The following is a 24,917-nucleotide window of genomic DNA, read 5'->3' as shown; positions in this document are numbered from 1 at the left end:
CAACAACAACTTTGAACAAAATCGGAAATATTCTCTTCTCTTGAAACAAAATCTGAATAATTTTAATTTCCAAATTAAAGCAGAAATCAGCACATAATGTGAGTTTGGGGTCAGTGGTTTCTCAACATTATGTTGTTAATTTGTGGGAGCAAAAGTCAAGTAACTTAAATGCAAGTGTCTTTGTCTAAATTAAAGTGAGTGGGGTGTGCTTCTTGCCACAAGTGCATTGAATTAAGGCACAGGCGCTGTTCTTCTTTTTGAACAGAGTGAGTGTATGGGTTTTATCCCAGTGTAAGCACAGTTTGGGTATAGGTGATCACCGTCATGGGAGGCATTAGATGGAGGACTGTAGATGTAGAACTTGAGTAATAACACACAATTTGATGTTACAAATAGATCTCAAAACAGAAGAAAATTGTCATATTTATGTGGCGTACACAGTACTTTCCTCAGCAGAAAAAAAATAAATAAAAAAAAAAAATATATATATATATATATTGATTCTGATTGGAAAAAAAGGACTCTAAGTAAAAGCGATGTATGCATCGGAATGGTGACTGTCACGCTGTCGAATGATGCTCTGGTGATCACCTTAAAAGTTTCTTGTTCAAACATTGTTTTACAAAGTATTTTCATGAATATTCAAAGTCCTTTTCGGTTCTTGTCAGCATCAGATTCTTCAAGAGAGGAACAAGTCCTCTGTATGTACAAGTTTGTTGTAATTGTGTGTGTGTGTGTGTGTGTGTGTGTGTGTGTGGAAGGGATTTTGTGAGTATCTAGAGGCATAAGTTGCTGCTGATCTGGCAAGTGGAGCCAGTTCCTGCTTGTGATAAGAAGAGTTTTCCATTGGGACAGACACACACTTCAAAGACAGTCTGTCTAGTTCCAGAGGGGGAGGCTTTTCCCTCCGGCAGACGTAGGAGCTTGATTTTCCTGGCATCCAAGCTGATCTTAAGAGAGAAGGGAGAAGGATTTCAAATTTATTTTATTCTTTCATATAATAGTTACATTATATAAACATTCCTTCAATTAGTTTATGCCACTTTGCATGCATTCTTTCTTTCTTTCATTTTCAACCATGTTACTAAAACTTGGGACACTTCTAAAAGTGTGAGTGTCATTTCTATAAACATTTACTTCAGCATCAAAATTAAATAATAATAGTTTGGGACCTTAAAAAACAAACTAACAACCCCCCCCCCCCCCCAAAAAAGCAAAAAAACAAACAAAACTATAGTATCTCACAGAAGTGAGAACACCCCTCACATTTTTGTAAATATTTTATTATATCTTTTCATGTGACATCACTGAAGAAATGCGACTTTGCTACAATGTAGTGAGTGTACAGCTTGTATAATTGTAAATTTGCTGTCCCCTCAAAATAACTCAACACACAGCCATTAATGTCTAAACCGCTGGCCCTACACGCAGGTGAGGGGTGTACTCACTTCTGTGAGATACTGTATATTTTCTGTAACTTAAAAGAGGGAGGAAAACCTGTGTAAACAAACCATTATTCTGTTTATGAGAATGATTTTTAGTAATAGAAATAAATATAGTGTAGTAATAAAATGTAGTAATACAATTAGATAATAATTAAAAATATTTTACTGCAATGAAGTGAATAGCAATTCAAAAGATTTTCACAATTATGTTGACCTGATTTTAAGACATTGGCACCTATGACTGTATTGCTAGAGACAGCAGAAAAGGTCAAGACCTCTGAGGTTGACAGGCCAAAATCACTACTTAAAACTAGCTACATACAGTATCATGCTTGATTAATTTTGTTACATAATATATAATTAAATGTTTCTCGCTACAAATAAAGACATGGGATTTCTAAAGTGATTTAATTTGAAAGTGCCTTATACAGTGGTAAAGTTATTATTTCCAGGTTTATTCTCCTCTTTTATCATCTTGAACTCTCAAACTGTAGTTCCAAAAAGACCAGAATTGTCATTTCATTGAACAAAATATCCCATCTCACAAGGTGTTCATCCTCAGTCAAGTCCTCTAATCTCTTACATCCAACCAATCATGGCAGTTTCAGTGAGTCTCGATTAGACATACTTTTATCCCTTTCCCCGAGCTGAACCTGTCTCATTTCTCATTTTCTATTTTTCATGGGACCCTTGAGAAAGCATGTATTACCTAGTCTGGGAGAGGAGCTAGTCAAGATTTAAAAGGGTAAGAGGAGTCATTACTGACAGCCTCAAGGAAGCATTCCCGTCAAATGACCTGAAACACTTTTTAAGCAGGGGTCTCAGCTGACTTCCCCAGACATCTGCTACCGAGCAAAAATGAGTGAGGGAGGGGTTTTTTTTTCCCTCTGAGGCTGAGGCTGATGCACAAACCTCCAGTCTAACTGAGGCGGAACTCAAGGGGGCACTCAAGCCGGTGGAGGTGTTTGTTTCTCCTGGTAAAAAAAGGAGTGACAAATGAAAATCCTGGAGTGGAATATGCGACAGATGGGGGAAAGTCATGAAAGCATAACCTGATACTACGAGAGCTGATTCAAGCCTTTTCCTGTGTTCTCACTGAGACTTGTGATCTATTAATCTGCAAGTCAAATGGCAAAACCCAGGGGAGTAGCAGTTATTATAAATGGGGACATGTCCTCCATCACTATTTTAGAAATTTCTGCATTGGTTCCGATAGTTTTTGCAAGAAAGCAGGGATAATTGTAACACTTTGGTAATTTCTTTAAAATATTTTTCTACTAAAGCTTTGAAATTCATGACTTTAATATGTCAGCAGTATTAGCTGTGCTAAAAAAAATTTTCTTTACTTAAGTTGAACACAATTAAAATAGAATTACACAAAGCACTGATATTCAGAATATATATCTCATATTAGTTTCATTTAAAAACATAATGATTATTTAACAGATAATTTGTGACCCTGGACCATAAAACCAGTCATAAAGGTAAATTTTTCAAAACTGAGATTTATACATCACCTGAAAGCTGAATAAATAAGTTTTCCATTGATGTATGGTTTGTTATGATAGGACAATATTTGGCTGAGATACAACTATTTGAAAATCTGGAATTTGATGGTGCAAAAGAATCAAAATATTGAGAAAATGGCCTATAAAATTGTCCAAATGAAGTTCTTAGCAATGCATATTACTAATCAAAAAATAAGTTTTGATATATTTACAGTAGGAAATTGACCAAATATCAATATCTTCATGGAACATGACCTTTACTTAATATTCCAATGATTTTGGGCAACCGATGGCAGATGAAAGTGTCACAACTCAGAGTACATTAACTACAGCATCAGGCCCACTAACAGTAACAGCTTCAGGACAGAATGAAGAACAGTTACCTCTCCGTCTTTCGACTCCAGGCGTAAATCGCTCCTACAAGTTGCTTGGAAATCACCTGCGTCGGCTTCTATTTTCACTCCTTTAGGCGCCTCCATGTATAGCGAACGTGTAGGAGACTCCAGCCTGAGCAGAAGACAATATCACAAGATATATTATCTACATAAGACCTTCAAATCAGTTAAAAAAAGCCCAAAAATGTTGTAGCAATGAATCTGTTGATTTCAAATGAGAGCTATGCAAAGCAAACAATTACCTGGAACAAAAATGCAAATTATGCCATCTGATTTCTCTCACACACACACACGCACGCACGCACGCACGCACGCACACACAGTGCTGCTTGAAGGTCCGTAAACCTTTTAGATTTTTTATATATATATATATATATATATATATATATATATATATATATATATATATATATATATATATCAGTGGCGGCTGCTGGTCTTTCAAAGAGGGGAAGCTCATTTTCGGCCTACATCATACAAATTGTCCATTTATTTATACGTAAATTCTGCCCTACATTCCTTTTCATGAAAATGCTCTGTGACCCTGTCGTACCAACTAGGTGTCTTTTCCAGTGACTTGACCAGTGTTAGCAGCACTTATGTACTTGATTTTGTTTTCGAGAAAGCAACGTTTATGTGTGGTTAGTGAAAAACTAAATTTTTGAAGTCACTAAAATAAGGCCATAAAACACATACAGAACATTTGTTCACAAGACTTCTGAGAACTGGATCTTGTAGGCTAGAATTTTTGCTTCAAAATAACGTGAAAATCATCTTGTTTATTTGCTCACAGAAAACAATATATTGATTTAAATTTCCTAAGACACTTTTTGAGTAAAAAGGGTCTATGCGAGTAGGCGTCAACCTTCACATTCACACCTGAGAAGACAGGCCTGCATAATGAGCTTCATAATGAGCCATTTAGTCAAGTATGTGACTGAGAGGAAGAGTTACAAGAAGGAATATGAGGACAAAATATTTTTTTTGTGTAGTTTATTAAGTATATATTTAGCTATCACACAAAATAACTTGAGATTCACTTGTGAGTGCAGTTAAACATTTTATTAGGAACAATCAAAACTGTGTTTCAAAGCTGACTTTTTAGCATCATTACTCCAGTCACACGATGCTTCAGAAATCATTCTATTCTGATTTGCTGCTAAAAAAATATTATTATTATTCTTATTATTGTTGTTGAAAAGAGGTAAGATTTTTTTATTTTTTATTTTTTTTTTATGAATAGAAAGTTCAGAAGAACAGCATCAAAACTCGTGGAGTATTTTAGTTAGTTTCGCGTCAAAGAAAAAGCGAGACAGCCCGCACCGGTGGGTTAAGGAACACCAAGTAATCACACAGCTTTCTCCTGTTATGATGAAAACTGGCCAGCAATTTCGCCAAGCAAATACCAAGAAATAGGTTGCAGCAGTTTGTCTTTCGACTACACTTCAAAATCTGCTATGGGACTGAGCTCGAATAGCTTCAATGACTTCTTATAGGCCAAAATCGCTGTCAATCAAAAGGAGAGGCAGTCTTTCGACAGACCCTCCAATCATCACGCAGAAGCCCGGAGTCCAGCCCCGCCCACTCCTCCATTCACCCCCAGAGACGCTGAGCGTCCGTGGGCGGGACATAATCGCAGCATTTATCCAATGACCTTCTAGTTTCGAAGCACTGAAAAAAACTGTTCAAAGCAGCCCCATAGAAGTCAACGGACGCTGGGCTTCAACAGGCAAATACACTGAGACGCTACGGGAATATAGGAGAAGGAAATCGAGTCACCTGCTATATGTAGCTGATTCTGAACGAACTCTTCTTCGAGATGAACGTGTTCTAACGCATTTTTAATCAATAAAATGTTAACACAATAGTACGTATTTGACCATACATTTTTGACATTATAGGGGAAGCCGAGCTTCCCTTGCAGTCTTAAAGAAATCCCCACTGATATATATATATATATATATATATACATACAGTGGGTACGGAAAGTATTCAGACCCCCTTAAATTTTTCACTCTTTGTTATATTGCAGCCATTTGCTAAAATCATTTAAGTTAATTTTTTTTCCTCATTAATGTACACACAGCACCCCATATTGACAGAAAAACACAGAATTGTTGACATTTTTGCAAATTTATTAAAAAAGAAAAACTGAAATATCACATGGTCCTAAGTATTCAGACCCTTTGCTCAGTATTTAGTAGAAGCACCCTTTTGATCTAATACAGCCATGAGTCTTTTTGGGAAAGATGCAACAAGTTTTTCACACCTGGGATACTCTGCCATTCCTCCTTGCAGATCCTCTCCAGTTCTGTCAGGTTGGATGGTAAACGTTGGTGGACAGCCATTTTTAGGTTTCTCCAGAGATGCTCAATTGGGTTTAAGTCAGGGCTCTGGCTGGGCCATTCAAGAACAGTCACGGAGTTGTTGTGAAGCCACTCCTTCATTATTTTAGCTGTGTGCTTGGGGTCATTGTCTTGTTGGAAGGTAAACCTTCAGCCCAGTCTGAGGTCCTGAGCACTCTGGAGAAGGTTTTCGTCCAGGATATCCCTGTACTTGGCCGCATTCATCTTTCTTTCGATTGCAACCAGTCGTCCTGTCCCTGCAGCTGAAAAACACCCCCACAGCATGATGCTGCCACCACCATGCTTCACTGTTGGGACTGTATTGGACAGGTGATGAGCAGTGCCTGGTTTTCTCCACACATACCGCTTAGAATTAAGGCCAAAAAGTTCTATCTTGGTCTCATCAGACCAGAGAACCTTCAGGTGTTTTTTAGCAAACTCCATGCGGGCTTTCATGTGTCTTGCACTGAGGAGAGGCTTCCGTCAGGCCACTCTGCCATAAAGCCCCAACTGGTGGAGGGCTGCAGTGATGGTTGATTTTCTACAACTTTCTCCCATCTCCCGACTGCATCTCTGGAGCTCAGCCACAGTGATCTTTGGGTTCTTCTTTACCTCTCTCACCAAGGCTCTTCTCCCCCGATAGCTCCGTTTGGCCGGACGGCCAGCTCTAGGAAGGGTTCTGGTCGTCCCAAATGTCTTCCATTTAAGGATTATGGAGGCCACTGTGCTCTTAGGAACCTTAAGTGCAGCAGAATTTTTTTTGTAACCTTGGCCAGATCTGTGCCTTGCCACAATTCCGTCTCTGAGGTCTTCAGGCAGTTCCTTTGACCTCATGATTCTCATTTGCTCTGACATGCAACTGTGAGCTGTAAGGTCTTATATAGACAGGTGTGTGGCTTTCCTAATTAAGTCCAGTCAGTATAATCAAACACAGCTGGACTCAAATGAAGGTGTAGAACCATCTCAAGAATGATCAGAAGAAATGGACAGCACCTGAGTTAAATATATGAGTGTCACAGCAAAGGGTCTGAATATTTAGGACCATGTGATATTTCAGTTTTTCTTTTTTAATAAATCTGCAAAAATGTCAACAATTCTGTGTTTTTCTGTCAATATGGGGTGCTGTGTGTACATTAATGAGGAAATAAAATGAACTTAAATGATTTTAGCAAATGGCTGCAATATAACAAAGAGTGAAAAATTTATGGGGGTCTGAATACTTTCCGTACCCACTGTATATATATATATATATATATATATATATATATATATATATATATACTGTATATATTATTCAGAATCAGAATCAGAATGAGCTTTATTGGCCAGGTATGTTTACACATACAAGGAATTTGTTGTAGTGACAGAAGCTCCACAGTGCAACAGAAAGACAGCAACAGGACAGGACATAGATAATAAAAGAATAATATACAAATATCCAAACAGGCAATGTACAAAGCAGCAAAAACACAATATATAATATAGACTAAAATATTATTATTATTATTTCTGCATAAATATGACCCAAAACATCATTCATTTTCAAGTCTTGAAAGTAGACAAAGATAACCCAAACATGCAAATGAGATAACATTTCTTTGTAATTTTTTTTATTTAGGAAAATTATCTAATATTACATATCTGTGAGTGGCAAAAGTATGTGAATCTAGTAATCTAGGATTAGCAGCTAATGCTTTTTTTATAGAAATGGGATGTCAATCAGATGTCAGTGTCTGCCCTGTTTTATTTATAACAGGGGCCCGTTCTTCGTACATCGCTAACTCAGTTTGCTGGATTTGATTGTTTACGATTTGGCATGATCTTGGATTGTTTGGTTCTTCAAAGCTCATCCCAGAGTTGGGATAGCAACAGGTCCGTTACCTTAAACCTGCTTGGGAACAGGGTTATTTAATGTAAACAGGATTAGATTGAATCTTTTTAAGTGGAACTGATGCTTAAAATCTGTCCCAGCCACTGCTACTTTATTACAAGAGTACCCTACTGATCCAGGGACAATAATAATAATTTAAAACTTAATTTTAAAATAATATAATAATGTTGTGTAGTCTATAATACTATAAATACAGCCAGTTTTACTCATTGAAATATTTATTTGTGATAAATTAATTACTTTATATTTGTATTAGAATCTTACACACAAGCTATACAGTTAATCTGAGTTGTGCATTCATTTGAGTGGTGACAGCTATTATGGTAGTGGCTTGATGGAAAGGACAACTTGATCTTGACCCTTAAGAAACTTTCATTTATGCTGTCATGCAACAAATCTGCTTCAAAGACAAAATTAAATAAATTGCTAATTACAACATTGAAATAAAAATGTAAAACCTGTACAAATACTAGAAATCGTGAATATAAATAATTGGAAATGAAAACAAAATAATAAAAAAAATAAAAAATAAATACAGTGCACATTTCATTTATCTATTATAACATTTATGTATTTTTTTTTCGCTTGGCTGTTTCCTTATTAAGGTCCAGGAATTTGTCAAGTTTTTCGTCAGGTGTCTTTTTTAATTATGTGATGTCATTACTGCAACACAACTTGACCCCAAAGAATTAATTAATTACAGACCGATCTTGAATTTCCCTTTTCTGTCAAAGATATTAGAAAAGGTAGTATCATCACAACTATGCTCCTTCTTAGAGAAAAATGATATATGTGAGGATTTCCAGTCAGTTTTTAGACCATATCATAGTACTGAGACTGCTCTCATTAGAGTTACAAACGACCTGCTTTTATCATCTGATCGTGGTTGTATCACTCTATTAGTGCTACTGGATCTTAGTGCCGCGTTTGACACTATCGACCACAACATTCTTTTAAATAGACTAGAAAATTATGTTGGCATTAGAGGAAGTGCACTGGCATAGTTCAAATCGTACACACTTTATTGTTGACCGCCATCAATTTGTGGCAGTAAATGAAGAGGTATCATACAATCATACAAGTGCAGTATGGAGTACCTCAAGGCTCAGTATTTGGCCCCTTACTTTTCACGCTTTACGTTACCCTTGGGAGATATCATTAGGAAACATGGTGTTAGCTTTCACTGTTATGCTGATGATACCAAGCTCTATATTTCTTCGCGACCTTGATATCAAAAACTGGATGACTAGCAATTTCTTACTGCTAAATTCTGAAAAAACAGAGGTGTTAATTATTGGACCAAAAACTTTTGTATGTAATAACCTAGATCACTGTCTAATACTTGATGGCTGATCTGTAAATTCGTCGTCATCACTTAGGAACCTAGGCATACTTTTTGATAGCAAACTTTGCTTCGAAAAAAATGTTTTTAGCATTTGTAAAACTGCATTTTTCCATCTTAAAAATATATCTAAATTACAATATATGCTCTCAATGTCAAATGTAGAAACATTAATTCATGCATTCATGACCTCGAGGCTAGATTATTGTAATGCTTTATTGGGTGGTTGCTCTGCATGTTTAATAAACAAACTCCAGCTGGTTCAAAATGCAGCAGCTAGAGTTTTCTCTAGAACCAGGAAGTATGACCACATTAGCCCGGTTTGGTCAACACTGCACTGGCTCCCTATTAAACATTGTATACATTTTAAGACTTGCTAATTACCTATAAAGCCCTGAATGGTTTGGTACCTCAGTATTTGAGTGAGCTCTTATCGCATTATAGTCCTTCACGTCTGCTGCTATCTCAAAACTCTGGCCATTTGATAATACCTAGAATATCAAAATCAACTGCGGGTGGGAGATCGTTTTCCAATTTAGCGCCCAAACTCTGGAACGAGATTAAAGACCCATCTCTTTAACCTGGTTTACACAGAATACACTATCGCATTTCTATAATTCAAATCCGTTAAAAGATTGTTAGGCTGCATTAATTAGGCCAACCGGAACCGGGAACACTTCCCAAAACACCTGATTTACTTGTTACATTGTTAGAAGAATGGCATCTACGCTAATGTTAGTCTGTTTCTTTCTTATTCCGAGGTCACCGTAGCCACCCAGATCCATAGTGTATCCAGTTCAGATGGTGGATCAGCACCTAGAGATGACCTCTACAGCCAGGACATCTAGATGAGCCCCAGAGACTGATCCCCAGTGAAGACCCTGTCTCCAAGACAGCCATCGGGACAAGACCACAGGAACCAGATGAGTCCTTTGCACAATCTGATTCTGCTTTAGCCTAGATTTAAACTGCTGATTTTGTCTGGCCAGAGGAGAATGACACTATTTCGACGAATTATTTCCCCGTCTAAATACTGTAAAGCTGATATAAAGCCACCCAGCTTTATATCAATCCCATGCAAAGCTGCTTTGACACAATTTGCACTGTTAAAAGTGCTGTACAAATAATGTTGACTTGACTTGACTTGACCGTTTGCCCTTTGGAGGATAACTTCACCACCAGTTCCTCTCCACCACCAGACACCAGCCAATCACCACCAGCGATCGACGCGACGGGGGTGTCGCATGTGCCCACCACAGACCGAGGAGGTCAGCACACCACGATGGAGGAACCTGGACCTAGGATAAGGTCGGAAGTTACCATCGCCCCGGTCTGAGCGATCCAACTACACCACAGACAGTCACTGAGGGAGTGCTTGTGGAGCTCGGGGACAGGGAGGAAAGCCCCGCCCACAACACCACCACTGTGGTAGAGATGGTTGCAGTCACTGGCAATTATTATGATGAACTGAAGGACATTTTTTTAACAGGATTTAATATACTTTTTTGGTGAGGCTTTGCACAATTCCCCAGTATCTCCTATGGCCTCTGTATCTCCAGCGTTTCCTGTCTGTCCAGTAGCTCCTGTTTCTCCTGTCTGCCCTGAATTCCTGCCCAGCCTCTCTCTCCCTTCTCCTCAATCAGCCAGTTCTTCAGCCCCAGTTCATCTGCTGTCCGCTAGCCCCTCAGCAGCCCTTATCAGGAATGTTCTGCCAAGTGTCTGCAGGCCAGCAGCCTCATCCAGCCCCATCGACCCCCTGTCTCAGCCTCCAGCCTCTGTGCCCCCTGCTCCACCTCAGCTTTGTCTGCGCCTCCTCCGCCCCGGCTCCGTCTTCATCTTCTGTCCCACCGGCTCAGCCTCTGCCCTCAGGATTTCCGGTTCGTCCTCGGATGCTCATCATCTCCTCTGTCTCCAGTACCATCGGTGTCACTGGGGCACATCGACTCATCGGCTCCATCTGGGTGTCCATCTGTGGTGGCTGCATCTCCGTCGGTCGTCCCCAGGGTGTCAGCAACTGTCAAAGCGTTATTTCCACCATGGCTCCTCCTGCCTTCAACTCCGCCCTGGGGCTTCGTCCTGGTTGGTCTCTAAAGAGTTGGGATTCCAGAAATCATTCAGACAGACTGTGTACAAATCAAGGAAATTCAGGACCATTGTTTCCTTCCCCAGGAGTGATCAACCAACAATGAGGGGGTTCAAGAACATGACATCTGGCTATTACTTCTAAATTATATTTTTTGGTGTAAAAATCTTAATACCATTATAAGTGGACCTCAGAGAACAGTACACAATTAAGAAAAAAGAAAAAAAGAAAGAAAAGAAAAAACCTGAGGCAATTCATGAAACCCTTTAACACTAGAACTGCCAGGGGTCGCTGTATACCTAAAACCGTCAGCTGGTAAATTTTCCCACACACATTACAACTGTTTTTATATGGCTAAATAACATATTGTTTCACTGTATTATGCCACTGGCTTCACAAAGAAGTGTGTAGAGTAATGGAATGATTATGTCTAGTCATCAACTATATTTTTGTCCTGTTGTGTATGTTCAAGGCTTTATTAATGCAGGCCACTAATCACTTTTCATAATGCTCAATAAGCTAAACAAGCCTGCACTGACAACGAGAATTAGAAGGAAGTAAATACATATTTGGGTAATGTAATAATATACCACAATAACATTAATAATATATTAAGATATGATAATATAATCATATTAGATAATATATTAACCTATATTATTTAAATGACTAAAATAGATATGTGATATAGATATGTACACAATAATGAGCAATAATAATTCACCACACTGCATGATGCAATGACAAATTCAGTTCCTGAATGAATTAGCAATTATGAACAATCTCGCTCATTAAGACAGTGACTTGTTGCCACCTACTGGTGGTTTTAATTTCACATTTAAAGTATAATATCTTTTTTTTTTTCAACATATAGTATAAATAAGCCTTATAACATGATTTACACTGTTGTAAACAGTCTGTGTAAATACATCTAAATGCCACTTGAGATGCAGCTGCTGCAGTGCAAAAAACATGATTTTGCCTAATTAATTTTGGTTTGGTAAAAGCCCTGTATTGTCTTATTATTCTAATGTAGGGATGTTCATTTGAACCGGTTAACCACTAACCGACTATATAGAATTTTGACCGATTATTACAATCAGATAAACGGTTTAAAATGTCATATATATATATATATATATATATATATATATATATATATATATATATATATATATATATATTTAAATAATTTATTTTTTTATTTTATTTTTTTCAGTAGGCCTAATTTATAAAAATATTTTGACAGGTCTGCTGCAAAGTTAAAATATGCTACACATATAGAAAATAGCTTTAAAAAAAAGAAAGAAAACATACGTCACGTTTAAGTAGCATTTTATTATTTCATTCCGAAATAGGCCTAACGTCGATGCAAAATGTTTACAAACATAATAATGTAATAAACACTGTAAACATAGCTAGGCTATTTTAGTTCTCCTCACTCCACCACAAATCCTTTCAATTAAACAGTAGAAAAGAACAAGAACTAAAAAATATAAGAACATAGCCTATAACAACAAGCCAAAACAAATTAATTTAGGCTAAAACGAAAGTAAAACCAAAGTTGGGTCTCTCATTCAACAAAATCAAATATTTCCATATCCATGATGTATTTGAATGCCAAAATAGTATTTATTATGTAGCTACCTCACTGGCATTCCAATATCCACGTAAAAAAATAAGTTTTGCATAACATTATGTCTGTCACGAATCCGGTTCATGGTCTTCCGTATACTCACCATCAGAGGTCGCCCTTCCATCATATTGACTCTTGCCCCACACTACTGTTGCACTTCACCCTCGGACTACAATTCCCATCATCCATTGCACTGACGACACATATACAGCTGATTGCACTAATCACGCTCACACCTGAGAATTATCACACAATCACACACCCTACTTAAACCATGGACTTCCTCTTCCTCTTTGCCGAGTATTGTTCTGCATTTAGCACTCGCCAAAGTGTTAGCTGCCTTACCAAGCCATTCTGTGTTTACGTTTAGCTCCGAGTCTGGTTCTGCGTTTAGCACTCTCCAAGTGTTAGCTGCCTTACCGAGCCATTCTGTGTTCTCTAAGTTTAGTTTATTTTGTTTATAGTCTCGTTTCCTGCCCTTGTATCGTGGATTAACCCTTGTCTCACTGTTTCGGACTCTGTGTATACCTCATTTGGATTATTGCTCAAATGATCAGACTTGCTCTTGTGTCTTGCCCATGCCATACTCGTTTGCTGGTGTTTTGACTCTGCCTGTTATTTTTCTATGTTTATTAATAAAAGCTTGCAAATGGATCCGCACATCTCTCGTCTTGTCGGTGCCATTACAATCTCGGTACGGTGATGCTTAAAGGAACAGATTTTACTACATATTCAAGTTTTTTTTTTCCCATATGTTTGACTGACTATTTTATTATGATAATGAACAGGCTGCATTATTGTCAAGGTAGCAAAGCTTAACTGTGTGCATGCATGTGGCACCAGCACAATCACTTGAATTTTTTTCCTTCTAACAGTTGACGTTTGTGTACATTCACAACACAAATCTTTGTGCTTTTGTAAAATAGGACTAAAGAAAAAATAGGATGCTGCTGTCTGCGGTTTTCTTTTGCGCAGCACAAAAATGAACCGATACACTGCATAGGCCTACTGGGCTACTTGTTGCGCAGCTTTTTCTTTTGTTTTCTTTATTTTTTAAGTAAAGATATATTTTTTGTATAGGCATATTTATTTGTTTCATATATATATAGTCTATATATTCTCCACTCGCAGAAGTGTTGCAGGTGCGTAATGTGATAGGATATGACCATGTGAATCCTCATGTTCCGTTGTTTGATGCTTTTTGCGCATGTAAAATTAATACCCAGAAAACAAATGTTATAGTAGCCTATTTTGGACGGGTGACAGACACTTATCCTAATTTATTTCAATTCTAATTTAAAATAATCTTGTCAGTTAACGGTAAATAATCGGTTATCTAGTATCGACTATCGGTTAGGAGAAATAACCGAAATGAACATCTCTATTCTAATGGCATTTATTGAATAAATAAAAGTAATAATTTTAATGAAATGGCACACACACACATAAAGGTGAAAAAAAAAAAAAAAAAAAAAAAAAAAATATATATATATATATATATATATATATATATATATATATATATATATGGATAGTTGAATTTTAGGATTTTAACATGTAAGCATGCCACATTTAGCAGGCTATTTACATTTAACCTTCTCATGGCTAGTGACAACATTGCTTCTAGCCATGACACTTTTTTATAGGTCTATTATGTCAAGTTTTTATGAATATTAGTCATAATGGCATCTGTTAATCCCGCATGAACAAGCGCACCTTATACAAAACACAAAATAGCAGACAAGACACAACACATGCAGACAGGTGAAATCAGGTGCCTCTATCAGTTTTCAGCAGTGTAATTAATTTCCAGACATTTTGCTTTCCATTTTGCTCACTGAGGACTTTCCAAGTTTTCTGATAAAATTTGCAGCCTGCCATTGGCTAAGCTAATTATTCGCAGGATGTTTATTCAATGATAATGAAAGGACCCAAGGTTGACTGCAACCATGTGCACAGTGCACAGCACCCACCCAATTACTCCAAAAAAAAAAATCAGGATGCATTGGGGCTCAGTGAGATCTTTTCAACTTGGATTGGAGTGATGACCAGTGGGTCATGAACAGCAAGACCGCTTCAACATAGCTTTCAAAAATTACTTCCACCTCCTTAAACTGCAAAAGTAGAACGGACATGGCTGTTGAACAGAATACTGCAGAATCATTCTTGTTATATTACATGCACACTATGAAATGTGTTTTATGGCCATTTATTTCAATGAATGGCTTTCTCCATTTATTCTCACTGCCTTCCCTACTTTTATGGACTGCAAATTTTTCACAGCAGTTCAGTCAATCTGCTACAGTCCAGTGTCTCAAAAGTTTAATTATTTCTTACTGTTCCTTTGGCCAAGGAACTGAATAATAAAATGTTAAATCCATATCGACATCGTAGTATTACAAGGACAAAAATGTTTGGTGCTGAAAGCCACAGAATTCCAAATTGCTACCGGTCAAGCCTTTCAGTCTAATGATGAAAAAGGCAGTGAATTTTGCTTAAGCATGGATGGAGAGCATGTCATTCAAAACAATAAAACAATGGGCCAACACTTCATATTTGGTCATCAGTTTGGCATGAAAAAGCCTAGAACAAGAAAATATAATATCTGAAAAAAATATCAACAGTCAGAACTTAAAACAAACAAAAAAAACCTCCAAATATTGATATTGTCATCAATGCCTACTGTGAAGGAGCAAGGAGACGAGGGATAATCACACATGGGAGAAACTGGGTCACAGGGAGCACATAGGGAGAAAAACACACAGAAAGTCCATGGGCGTGACATATCGCTAAGGGTGAACAGAGGGGCTGCCAGATGACAGCGGTGGAGGACGCAGGAGCGGGAGGGTGGGTGGGCATTTTTGGGCCTCCGGGCTCTCAGGGCTGCAAACAGGAGCAGAAGACCTCCCTGGGCCGAACTTGGGAACGGAAGCCCTTTCGGTGTTGGACTCAGGGACACGAGACCTCTTGGGGCTGGACTCGGGAATGGAAGCCCTCTCTGGGCCAAACTTGTGAACAGGAGCCCTCTCTGGGCCTAATTCAGGAACAGGAGCCCTCTATGGGCTAAATTTAGGAACAGAAACCCTCTCTGGGCAGATCTTGGGAACAGAAGCCCTCTCTGGGCCAATCTCAGGAACAGAATCCCACTATGGGCAGATCTTGGGAACGGAAGCCTTCTCTGGGCCAATCTCGGAAATGGAAGCTCTTTCTGGGCCAATCTCAGGAAGAGAATCCCACTCTGGGCTAAACTCGGGAACAGGAGCCCTCTCTCGATTCTGGTCCGGTGCTAGAGCCATCTCTCGACTCTGGTCAGGGTCTAGAGCCAACAGTCTTTTCCTCCTCATTCTCCTCTTTTGGGTTGTGGTGAATGAGATTTCTGCTGTCATCATAGAGCAGGGAAGTGAATCGGCTGGCGTGCTTGACTCGGGAACAGAGTGTCTTACTGGGCTGGACAGGGAAACAGGACTGAGAGAGGGCTCCGATAAAGGGGGGAGGAGAGGGGGCAGGTCTGCATATAAGTCAGAGTAGGGATCCCCTTTTGTGTTCCATAATCCCAGTTCCTCAAAAAGATCACCCTCAGCCATGGTGCAGTGGGCGGAGCTCCTCTCTGCGCTCTCGCTGTCCACGGCTCTTTCCCTCATGGTGGGCTTGTAGCCTGCTCTTGCACCTGGTCTGATGTCACAAGCAGCATTGGCTCCGCGGCGATCCTCAGTTCAGTCGCTCCATACAGCGATGGCTCGTCGGTCGCGGTGGGCTCAGGCTCTCCGTCATCGGTGGGCTCAGGCTTGGGATCCGCACAGTGAGGAGATGGTGGGCTGGGCTCTGGGTCTGGCTATGCTTTGGATCGGGGATAGACGCTCTCCAGACACCAGGTGATAGCTTCCCTCCAGCTCAGTCCAGTGGTGTCTGGGAAATCGATGGGGCGATGGTAGCTAGGCCTGATCCAGAACAGTGAGTTCAGCGCAGCGTGGTCGAACGCCGTTATAACGGCAAGCTGGCTGAACTCAACCGCATACTCCACAAGGGGAAGATCCTTACGGGCTAGGGAGGTGAATAACGAGGCCAGGGGATCCATAAGGAAAACTAGGGAAACACGCAAATTAACTATTTTGTCGGCCTGCTGTTCTGTCAGCAATGCCTATTGTGAAGGAGCAAGGAGCACGGAGACGAGGGATAATCATAAACCACAGTCTTTAATAATCCAAACACAGGGAAACACAGGGCAGGCTGGAGACACACGTAGGCAGCACATCAAGACAAATTAACATCAGACCAGGAAACATGGGGCAGGCTACAATTTAAATACAGGACTAAGCAAGGGGTAATTAACGGGACACACCTGAACCAAATGAGACAATCACACATGGGAGAAACTGGGTCACGGGGAGCACATTGGGAGAAAAAAACACACACAGACAGTCCATGGGTGTTACAGGTAACGCCCAAGAGTCACAACCAATAAATTAAAATCACATCACTTGGGGAGGATGAAAGTATCCCACAAGTCTTTGATTACAGTGCCTTTAAATTTCTCAGACAGCAATTTCAGCTATTTTGCTAACTTCAACCAAATGCCCACTTTCCAAAGCAATATATCCTTTTCATGCTTTTAAGAGTCCAAAAAAATAATAATGATAAAAAAAACAATTCCTAACCTGTCTTACTGGTCTTAGCTGGTCTCTCAGCAATGCCAGGCTGGACACAGTGCACACTATGCCTATGATCTGAATATTTCATTGATAGTTTATCATCATAAGATGACATTACTGAATGTTTTCCTTGAAAGGTTGATGAGGATATAATTAGGGCCCTCAAATGAATTAATTACATGATATGCTGATTAGCTAATGAAATTAATTATATCAATATTTTCAGAGACAGGCTCCCCAACGAAGATAAATTAAGATGTTATGAACGCAAGAGCCAGTGAGGTTTGTTCTTGCACATCAAGTACGTATGCTGAGCGTATGGGGCAGTATAGGGCAGTCTATGGCCTTATGGTTCGAGTCTCAGTACTGGTAGGTATTGTATGATTGTATGTGGGGGGAGTGAATGACCAGCGCTCTCTTCCACCTTCAATACCATGACTGAGGTGAGGCCCTTGAGCAAGGACCTGAACCCACAACTGTGTGTGTGTTCACTCTGTTCAAACAAACTAACTAAAGCAGATTTGTCCCAGTGTCCTTAGAGTTTCCCCTCATTTTGATTAATGATTTTTCGATGTGTTGTCCTTGTTTATAACAGAAGGTTTGATAAGCCATTACACCTGGCTGTGCTGGTGCCTTTACTTTGCTTACTCCATCAGCAGAAAAGATAGAACTGGGCCATTAATGTGATTGTGTGTTCACACAGGCCGTTCTCCCCACTGGCCATTTATTGTTAATTATTTCCTGCTAAATGTACATTCCCTGCCATATCTGACCCAGTTGCCAATGTCTACCGTTCATGTTCGCCTTCTGCTTGGGGTATTGGCATTGCGCTTCATGTGTTTGTTGTAGTTAATGAGAATCTACTTTAATTAGATTTTGATGGGCATCCAGGCATCGATCAGGACAGGAAAGCATGCCTGTCCTAGAGAAGGAGGTGCCAGCTAATCACACATTGATCTTCTTTTGTCTGCACGTATACAACATTAATTGGATCAAGCCGTGGTTATAATGAGTAGGTTCATCATGGGTAAACTGTACTTTACAGTCCCAGCACTATCTCCAAATAGGCCTCAGACACTACATACAGACCAGGTACATATTTTGTTGTGATATTTGGATTCTACAAAGGCAGAAAATAACACTTAAATTGGCTGTAATTGCTCGCTTTCAGAGCAAACAGCAAGAGTGATTATTCCCTCAAGAATTCTCATAATGCACAGCCTGATATTCGGATGAAGCAGGCTGGAGAAGGTTGGGATTTTACCATTATTACACAACAATGACATCGGTCTAATGAATAACTCTATCTTTTCCTGCCATAACACTGACCAATAATAACTGTACAACAATGTATCTGATTGCATTCTGCAAGCTTGCAATAATAGGGATCATTTGTCTGAATTTAGATGGTGGTGTGGATTCGATAGCTTTGAAAAGAACATAAAGTACATTCAAAGCAATCGTGAGCTATTAAAATCACAGAGCATTGACATCCTGTTTGTTTTACTAGTACCTTGAATGCGGATGCTAGAAACCGTGTTGAAATATCATTACAACTGCCTCTAACAAAGATCCATTTGAGTGTTTCTTTAATAAGCAGTGTAGAATATGTTTCCAAATTTCCTCTTCCCATTTCCTTGTGACTGTAATTACAACCGTTAGTGATGCATTTAAAAGGAGGTAATCTGAATTGTGCCCACCCTTCCCCTCTGCTGTCGGAAACAGTTTACAGAGTTGCTCTATAATCTGTTGTCAGCCAGACACACAGTAAAAACCCAAATATAGGGATAAGTGGAATTTGCACAAATTTGCATGCTTTATTTGCCTCCTTTGTAGCTCTCAACAGAGACATGTAACCATGTGTAATGCTAGCTGGAAAATTATATATTTTTTTCCCTGCAATCTTTGATCATTACACTATATGTGGGAAATTGCAATCGACGTGCAATCATCTCCCTATGCAGTTTGATAGTGTGGCTATGAATGCGACGTCTTCAGCAGCTGTACTTTGGTGAAGGGCTTGCTGTTAATGATTTGGATAATGCTAGCAGATGCAGCTCTGTAAACAGCGTATTTCAAATAAAAAAAAAAATTCAATAAAGAAATTTCAAAGGAACCTGACAGGTGGCCAAGTATGGTGTCCCATACTTGGAATGTGTGCTTTGCATTTCACCCATCCAAGTGCACACACACAGTTTTTTGCTGTAGCACCCATGGAGCAAATGGGGGTTCGGTACCTTGCTCAAGGGCACCTCTGTAGTGGTTACTGAAAGTGAAAGAGAGCACTAGTCTATCACTCCCCCACTGACAATTCCTGCCAGTACTGAGACTCAAACCCATGACCTTCAGGTTACAAGTCCAACTCTCTAACCATTAGGCCATGATTTCCCCATTTATTTATATATTTAGTTTCTTGTCTTTTTCTGTTTTTTTGGCTATATGACTCTTTAAAGCACAGTTTATTTTAAACTTTGGAACAATTCATAAAAAAGAAAAACAATATTGACCTGCAATGTGGTATAAACAAATGTATAGTTATGTAGTTCAAGAAAATGTAAATATCTTGGAACATCCAAATAGAATCCAGAATTTAACAATGACATTATGTACGTCAAACTGTCTTACCGTAACTCTTTGAAGGGCTCAGCTCTCACATGTGGGGTCTCCACCGAGTTGCTGAACACTGCACCCTCAGCTCCTGCAAACACATTCCAACATGTACAATCTCAGTCATGCTCTGAACGAAGCAGCAAGTCTGCATGCAAAAATCAATGGACATATATGTGATGCTCCAGTATTGATCCATACAGTCTGGCTGTGTCCCTGAGAAGGTGCCCTAAAGTTGAGTCACCAAAACCTTTTCACTAGGCTTTGCTGAAGCAACTGAAGCCATTACAGTTCCAAACAATAGACTTAGGCAAGAAGTGGAGGTGCTTCTTGGAATTATAATGCTAATTACAATTATAAAGCATATACATTGTAAACTACACCTAGAGCGCATTACAAGTGCATTATCATATGTTATGAAATGTATTTATTTTTTTCTCTTGTACAGTCTAAAGCCGGGGTATTCACCAGGTGACTCGCGGGCTGCATTCAACCTGCCTGCATTAATTTTGTGGTCCTTGTCATGCTGCAGATTAATGTATTTTTATTATAATTTGCATTCAAAAGTAGTGCAAATATTAGGCACTGTGACTTTATGTTCGTGTCATCATTGTGTCGATACTCCTGTCACTGCATTGTGCAAATAGCATATGTATTAAAATTGTGAATGGGTTAAAGCCCATTACAATGAATGGAGCTGTCATCACATCAATGAGCTTACAGAACTTTGCACTATACCAGAGATGGCTTGAACAACACAGATAAACCATATTATTGTCACTTTGTGTGTTTATTGTCTTCACATTTGATTGGTTAAAGCATATCTATTTGCTTTTTTCATTCAGTTACAGTGACAGCTGGATGTCTTTGACCATATTAGGGATTTCCTTAAACGTTCTATTACTTCTGTGATGTTTACAGTATGTGGCGTTTCTGAGGGCACCCTCTGGCATCCAGCATGAATGAAACAAACATTACACGTATTTAGCGCTCAATAATGTCCACTTAGTCCTGTTTGGGCATGAATAGGAAAAATTATAGGCTCTAAATAAATTTGTGAGCTATATTTGCTTAATAATGTTTTGAGTTTGAATATTCTGAGTTTGTTTAATACTCTGAGTATGAATGTTTTTTGGGGTTTTTTTTGCATTAAACTGTTAATTCACTTGTTTGTTCCAAGGTTTTGTAATTTTTTATTTTCATGTTCAATAATATTTTTAATAGGACAAGGGGAAAAAAAATGCATTTCTAAATTGGTAAACTGCAATTATTATCTTAAATAAACTCTTTTTGATTTGATTTGATTGTAATTTGTGGCCCTTCACATATTATGCGATTTAAACGTGACCTCCTTGGCCACTGAACTTGAGTACTCCTGGTCTAAAGGATGATCTGAATTAAACCTTAAAATCCAAAAGGGCCATGACCAACAGAATAGCATGGCTTGGGTGCTTTATGAGTGTACATACAGCTCAAATATTTCCTGTGGAAAATAGTGCTCCTAAAAGGGGGCTACAAGGTCTATCTCAGGGTGGAGTGCTACCATTTGTCTTGATGGCTGCTCTGGGAGGTATAAGATTTGTTGCCCACATGTAGGTTGTGACAGCAACAGTGGATGGCTTTGTACCTAGACTCCAGGAGAGGGCAAAACAGAGATCCCTGCTGGTGTTTTTATTCCAATAGAAGACTTTGTACAGTTTTTAGCTTGGCACATCTCACCTCAGATTTAGGGGGACAAATATGGTTTGGTTAATTGAATAAATTTGTAAAATTATTTGTAAAACATTCATGTTCTTGCTGAATTAACGTAGACACCAACACAATGATAATTAAATCAATAGTTATATTTTTTTTCTTTGTATTTTTTATTTTGTTTTCAAAATTGTAATTTGCAAATTTGCAAAATTGTATGAGATAAAAGCTTCTGTTCTAAAAAAGCTGCATCGCTTCCTATCCCTTACACTACCTTCAAAAGTTTGGGACGAAGTTTCTTATACTTACCAAAGCTGCATATATTTGATCAAAACTACAGTACAAATGTGAAATGTTATTGCAATTTAAAATAACTGTCTTCTGTTTTATATACCGTGCCATCCACTAATATTGGCACCCTTGGTAAATATGAGCAAAGGCGGCTGTGAAAATAAATCTGCATTGATGATCTTTTTGATCTTTCATTAAAAAAAAAAAAAAAAAATCACAAAAATTCTAACCTTTCATTGAAGTAAAATATTTTGTTACTTTAATCTTTATCAGTTATTTTTGTTTTTTTATCCCCCTGCCTGCTTTGGTGTATCTGTTTTCCCGTGGAGCCTTATTCTGTCTTGTCTCTTTGTGCTAGAGTTCCTGACCTGTTCCTGTGATTCCTGCCACTGGTTCTCCCTGCCTGGCACTTGACCTGGTTTAGAGTCGGCAGTCAAGTATCTGAGCTCCGTTCTATGGTGCCTTGTTTGGTCCTCTCTATCTGCCTGGTCTTGCCGCTCGTTTTGCTGCTATTGCAATCTGCCAGTTGCTGTCCGAGACCGTTCCTGTGGTCTTCCCCAGCTGCCTCGGTTTACTGTGTTCCTGATGTTATCATATGTGCACCTCACTACCCTCTTGTATTGTATAAGTCTGTTTTGTCAAACCTTTGTCACTCACTCTGCAACCTCCTTCCAGATCCCTGACAATGAGGACCAAAAAGGCCAAATTCCATTATTTATTTATTTATTTATTTATTTAGTCATTTAGCAGACGCTTTTATCCAAAGCGACTTACAAATGAGGACATAAGAAGCAATCAAAACCAACAAAAGAGCAACAACGTGCAAGTGCTATTACAAGTCTTGGTTAGCCTAACGCAGTACAGATAATTATTATTATTATTGTTGTTATTTTTTAATAAAAAGACATAGATAAAATACAATTAGAATAGATAGTGCTAGAGTTAGAGGGTCAAGTAAAGATGGAACAGATGAGTTTTTAGCCGTTTCTTGAAGATGGGTAAGGATTCGGCTGCTCGGATCGAGTTGGGCAGGTCATTCCACCAGATGGGAACAGTTAATGAAAAAGTCCTTGAAAGTGTTTTTCTGTGTTTTTGGGATGGTACAATAATTCGTTGTTCACTTGAAGAACGCAAGCTTCTAGAGGGCACATAAGTCTGAAGTAAAGAATTTAGGTAAAGGGGTGCAGAGCCAGTGGTGGTTCTGTAGGCAAACATTAATGCCTTGAATTTAATGCGAGCAGCTATTGGTAGCCAGTGCAAATTGATGAACAGAGGCGTGACGTGCGTTCTTTTCGGCTCATTAAAGATTAATCTTGCAGCGGCATTTTGGATTAATTGTAGAGGTTTAATAGAATTGGCTGGAAGACCTGCCAAGAGAGCATTGCAATAGTCAAGTCTGGACAGAACAAGAGCCTGAACAAGGAGTTGCGTTGCATGTTCCGAGAGAAAGGGCCTGATCTTCTTAATATTATATAATGCAAATCTGCAGGACCGGGCAGTTTTAACAATGTGGTCTGAGAAATTCAGCTTATCATCAATCACAACTCCAAGGTTTCTGGCTGTTTTTGAAGGAGTTATGGTAGATGAGCCTAACTGGAAGCTGAGATTGTGATGAAGCGATGGGTTAGCTGAAATTACAAGCAGTTCTGTCTTAGCTAGGTTGAGTTGAAGGTGATGGTCCATCATCCAGCAAGAAATGTCTGATAGACACGCTGAGATGCGAGCAGCTATCGTCGGATCATCAGGATGGAATGAGAGGTAGAGTTGAGTGTCATCAGCATAGCAGTGATATGAAAAGCCATGTTTCTGAATGACAGAACCTAGTGATGCCATGTAGACAGAAAAGAGAAGTGGTCCAAGAACTGAGCCCTGAGGCACCCCAGTAGCTAGATGTTGCGACTTGGATACCTCACCTCTCCAAGATACTTTGAAGGACCTATCAGAGAGGTAAGACTCAAACCACTGGAGTGCGGTTCCTGAGAAGCCCTTTCTCAATAGGGTTGACAAGAGGATCTGATGGTTGACTGTATCAAAAGCAGCAGACAAATCTAGCAAGATGAGTAATGAAGATTTGTCAGCCGCTCTTGCAAGTCTTAGGGCTTCAACAACAGAAAGCAAGGCAGTTTCGGTCGAATGTCCACTTCTGAAGCCAGATTGGTTACTGTCCAGGAGGTTGTTCTGTGTGAGAAAGACAGAGACTTGGTTGAACACAACTCGTTCAAGTGTTTTTGCAATGAAAGGAAGAAGGGAAACCGGTCTATAGTTCCCAAAAAGAGTTGGGTTAAGAGTGGGTTTTTTAAGAAGTGGAGTTATACGAGCCTGTTTAAATGCAGAGGGAAAAATTCCAGTGTGAAGGGATGTGTTAACGATGTGAGTGAGTGCAGGTACGACTGCAGGTGAAATGGCTTGAAGGAGATGAGATGGAATAGGATCAAGCGGACAGGTAGTAGGATGACTGGAAAGGATGAGTTTAGAGACTTCTGCCTCAGAGAGTGGAGAGAAGGATGTGAACGAGTGTATGTTTGCTGGTAAGATATGTTTGATAGATTGTGGTGTGGAAAATTGTGCAGTGAGGTTTGTAATTTTATTAATGAAGAATGTGGCAAAGTCATCAGCTGTTAGAGATGATGAAGGAGGGGGAGGAGGAGGACAAAGGAGGGAGGAAAATGTTTTAAATAGCATGCGAGAGTTAGGTGAGTTGTTAATTTTGTCATGATAGTATGTCCTTTTAGCAGTGGAAACATTAGCAGAGAAGTCAGAGAGGAGTGATCGATATAAATTAAGGTCAGTAGGATTTTGTGATTTGCGCCATACCCTTTCTGCAGCCCTGAGTTTAGAACGATGTTTTTGGAGAACATCAGATAGCCAAGGGGCAGAAGGGGTACTACGGGCTGGCTTGGATGAAAAGGGGCAGAAAGTATCTAAACAAGACGTCAGAGTGGAACAGAAAGTATCAGTAGCACTGTTAGCATCAAGAGAGGATAACTGTTTATGGGGAGGAAGCGAAGATGAAACCATAGCAGATAGCCGGGA

General features: G+C 39.2%; 1 protein-coding gene across 1 annotated transcript in view; it reads right to left on the bottom strand.

Annotated features, from left to right (window-relative positions):
* Window positions 1-660: 660 nt before the first annotated feature.
* Window positions 661-24,917, bottom strand: part of LOC306856268 (delta-sarcoglycan-like) — a 141,146-nt gene continuing 116,889 nt past the window's right edge. Inside the window, exons 6-8 of the mRNA XM_079395426.1 lie at window positions 19,920-19,992; window positions 3,337-3,460; window positions 661-950 (exon numbers count right to left, since the gene is read on the bottom strand). Coding sequence (XP_079251552.1) covers window positions 777-950; window positions 3,337-3,460; window positions 19,920-19,992 — 371 coding nt within the window. The 3' untranslated portion in view covers window positions 661-776. The remainder of the gene's footprint in view (window positions 951-3,336; window positions 3,461-19,919; window positions 19,993-24,917) is intronic.

This window comes from Barbus barbus (genome assembly GCF_936440315.1).
Source record: "Barbus barbus genome assembly, chromosome: 36".
Classification (NCBI taxonomy): Eukaryota; Metazoa; Chordata; class Actinopteri; order Cypriniformes; family Cyprinidae; genus Barbus; species Barbus barbus.
The sequence above is the reverse complement of the archived record's forward strand: the minus strand, read 5'-3'. Positions and strand labels throughout refer to the sequence as shown.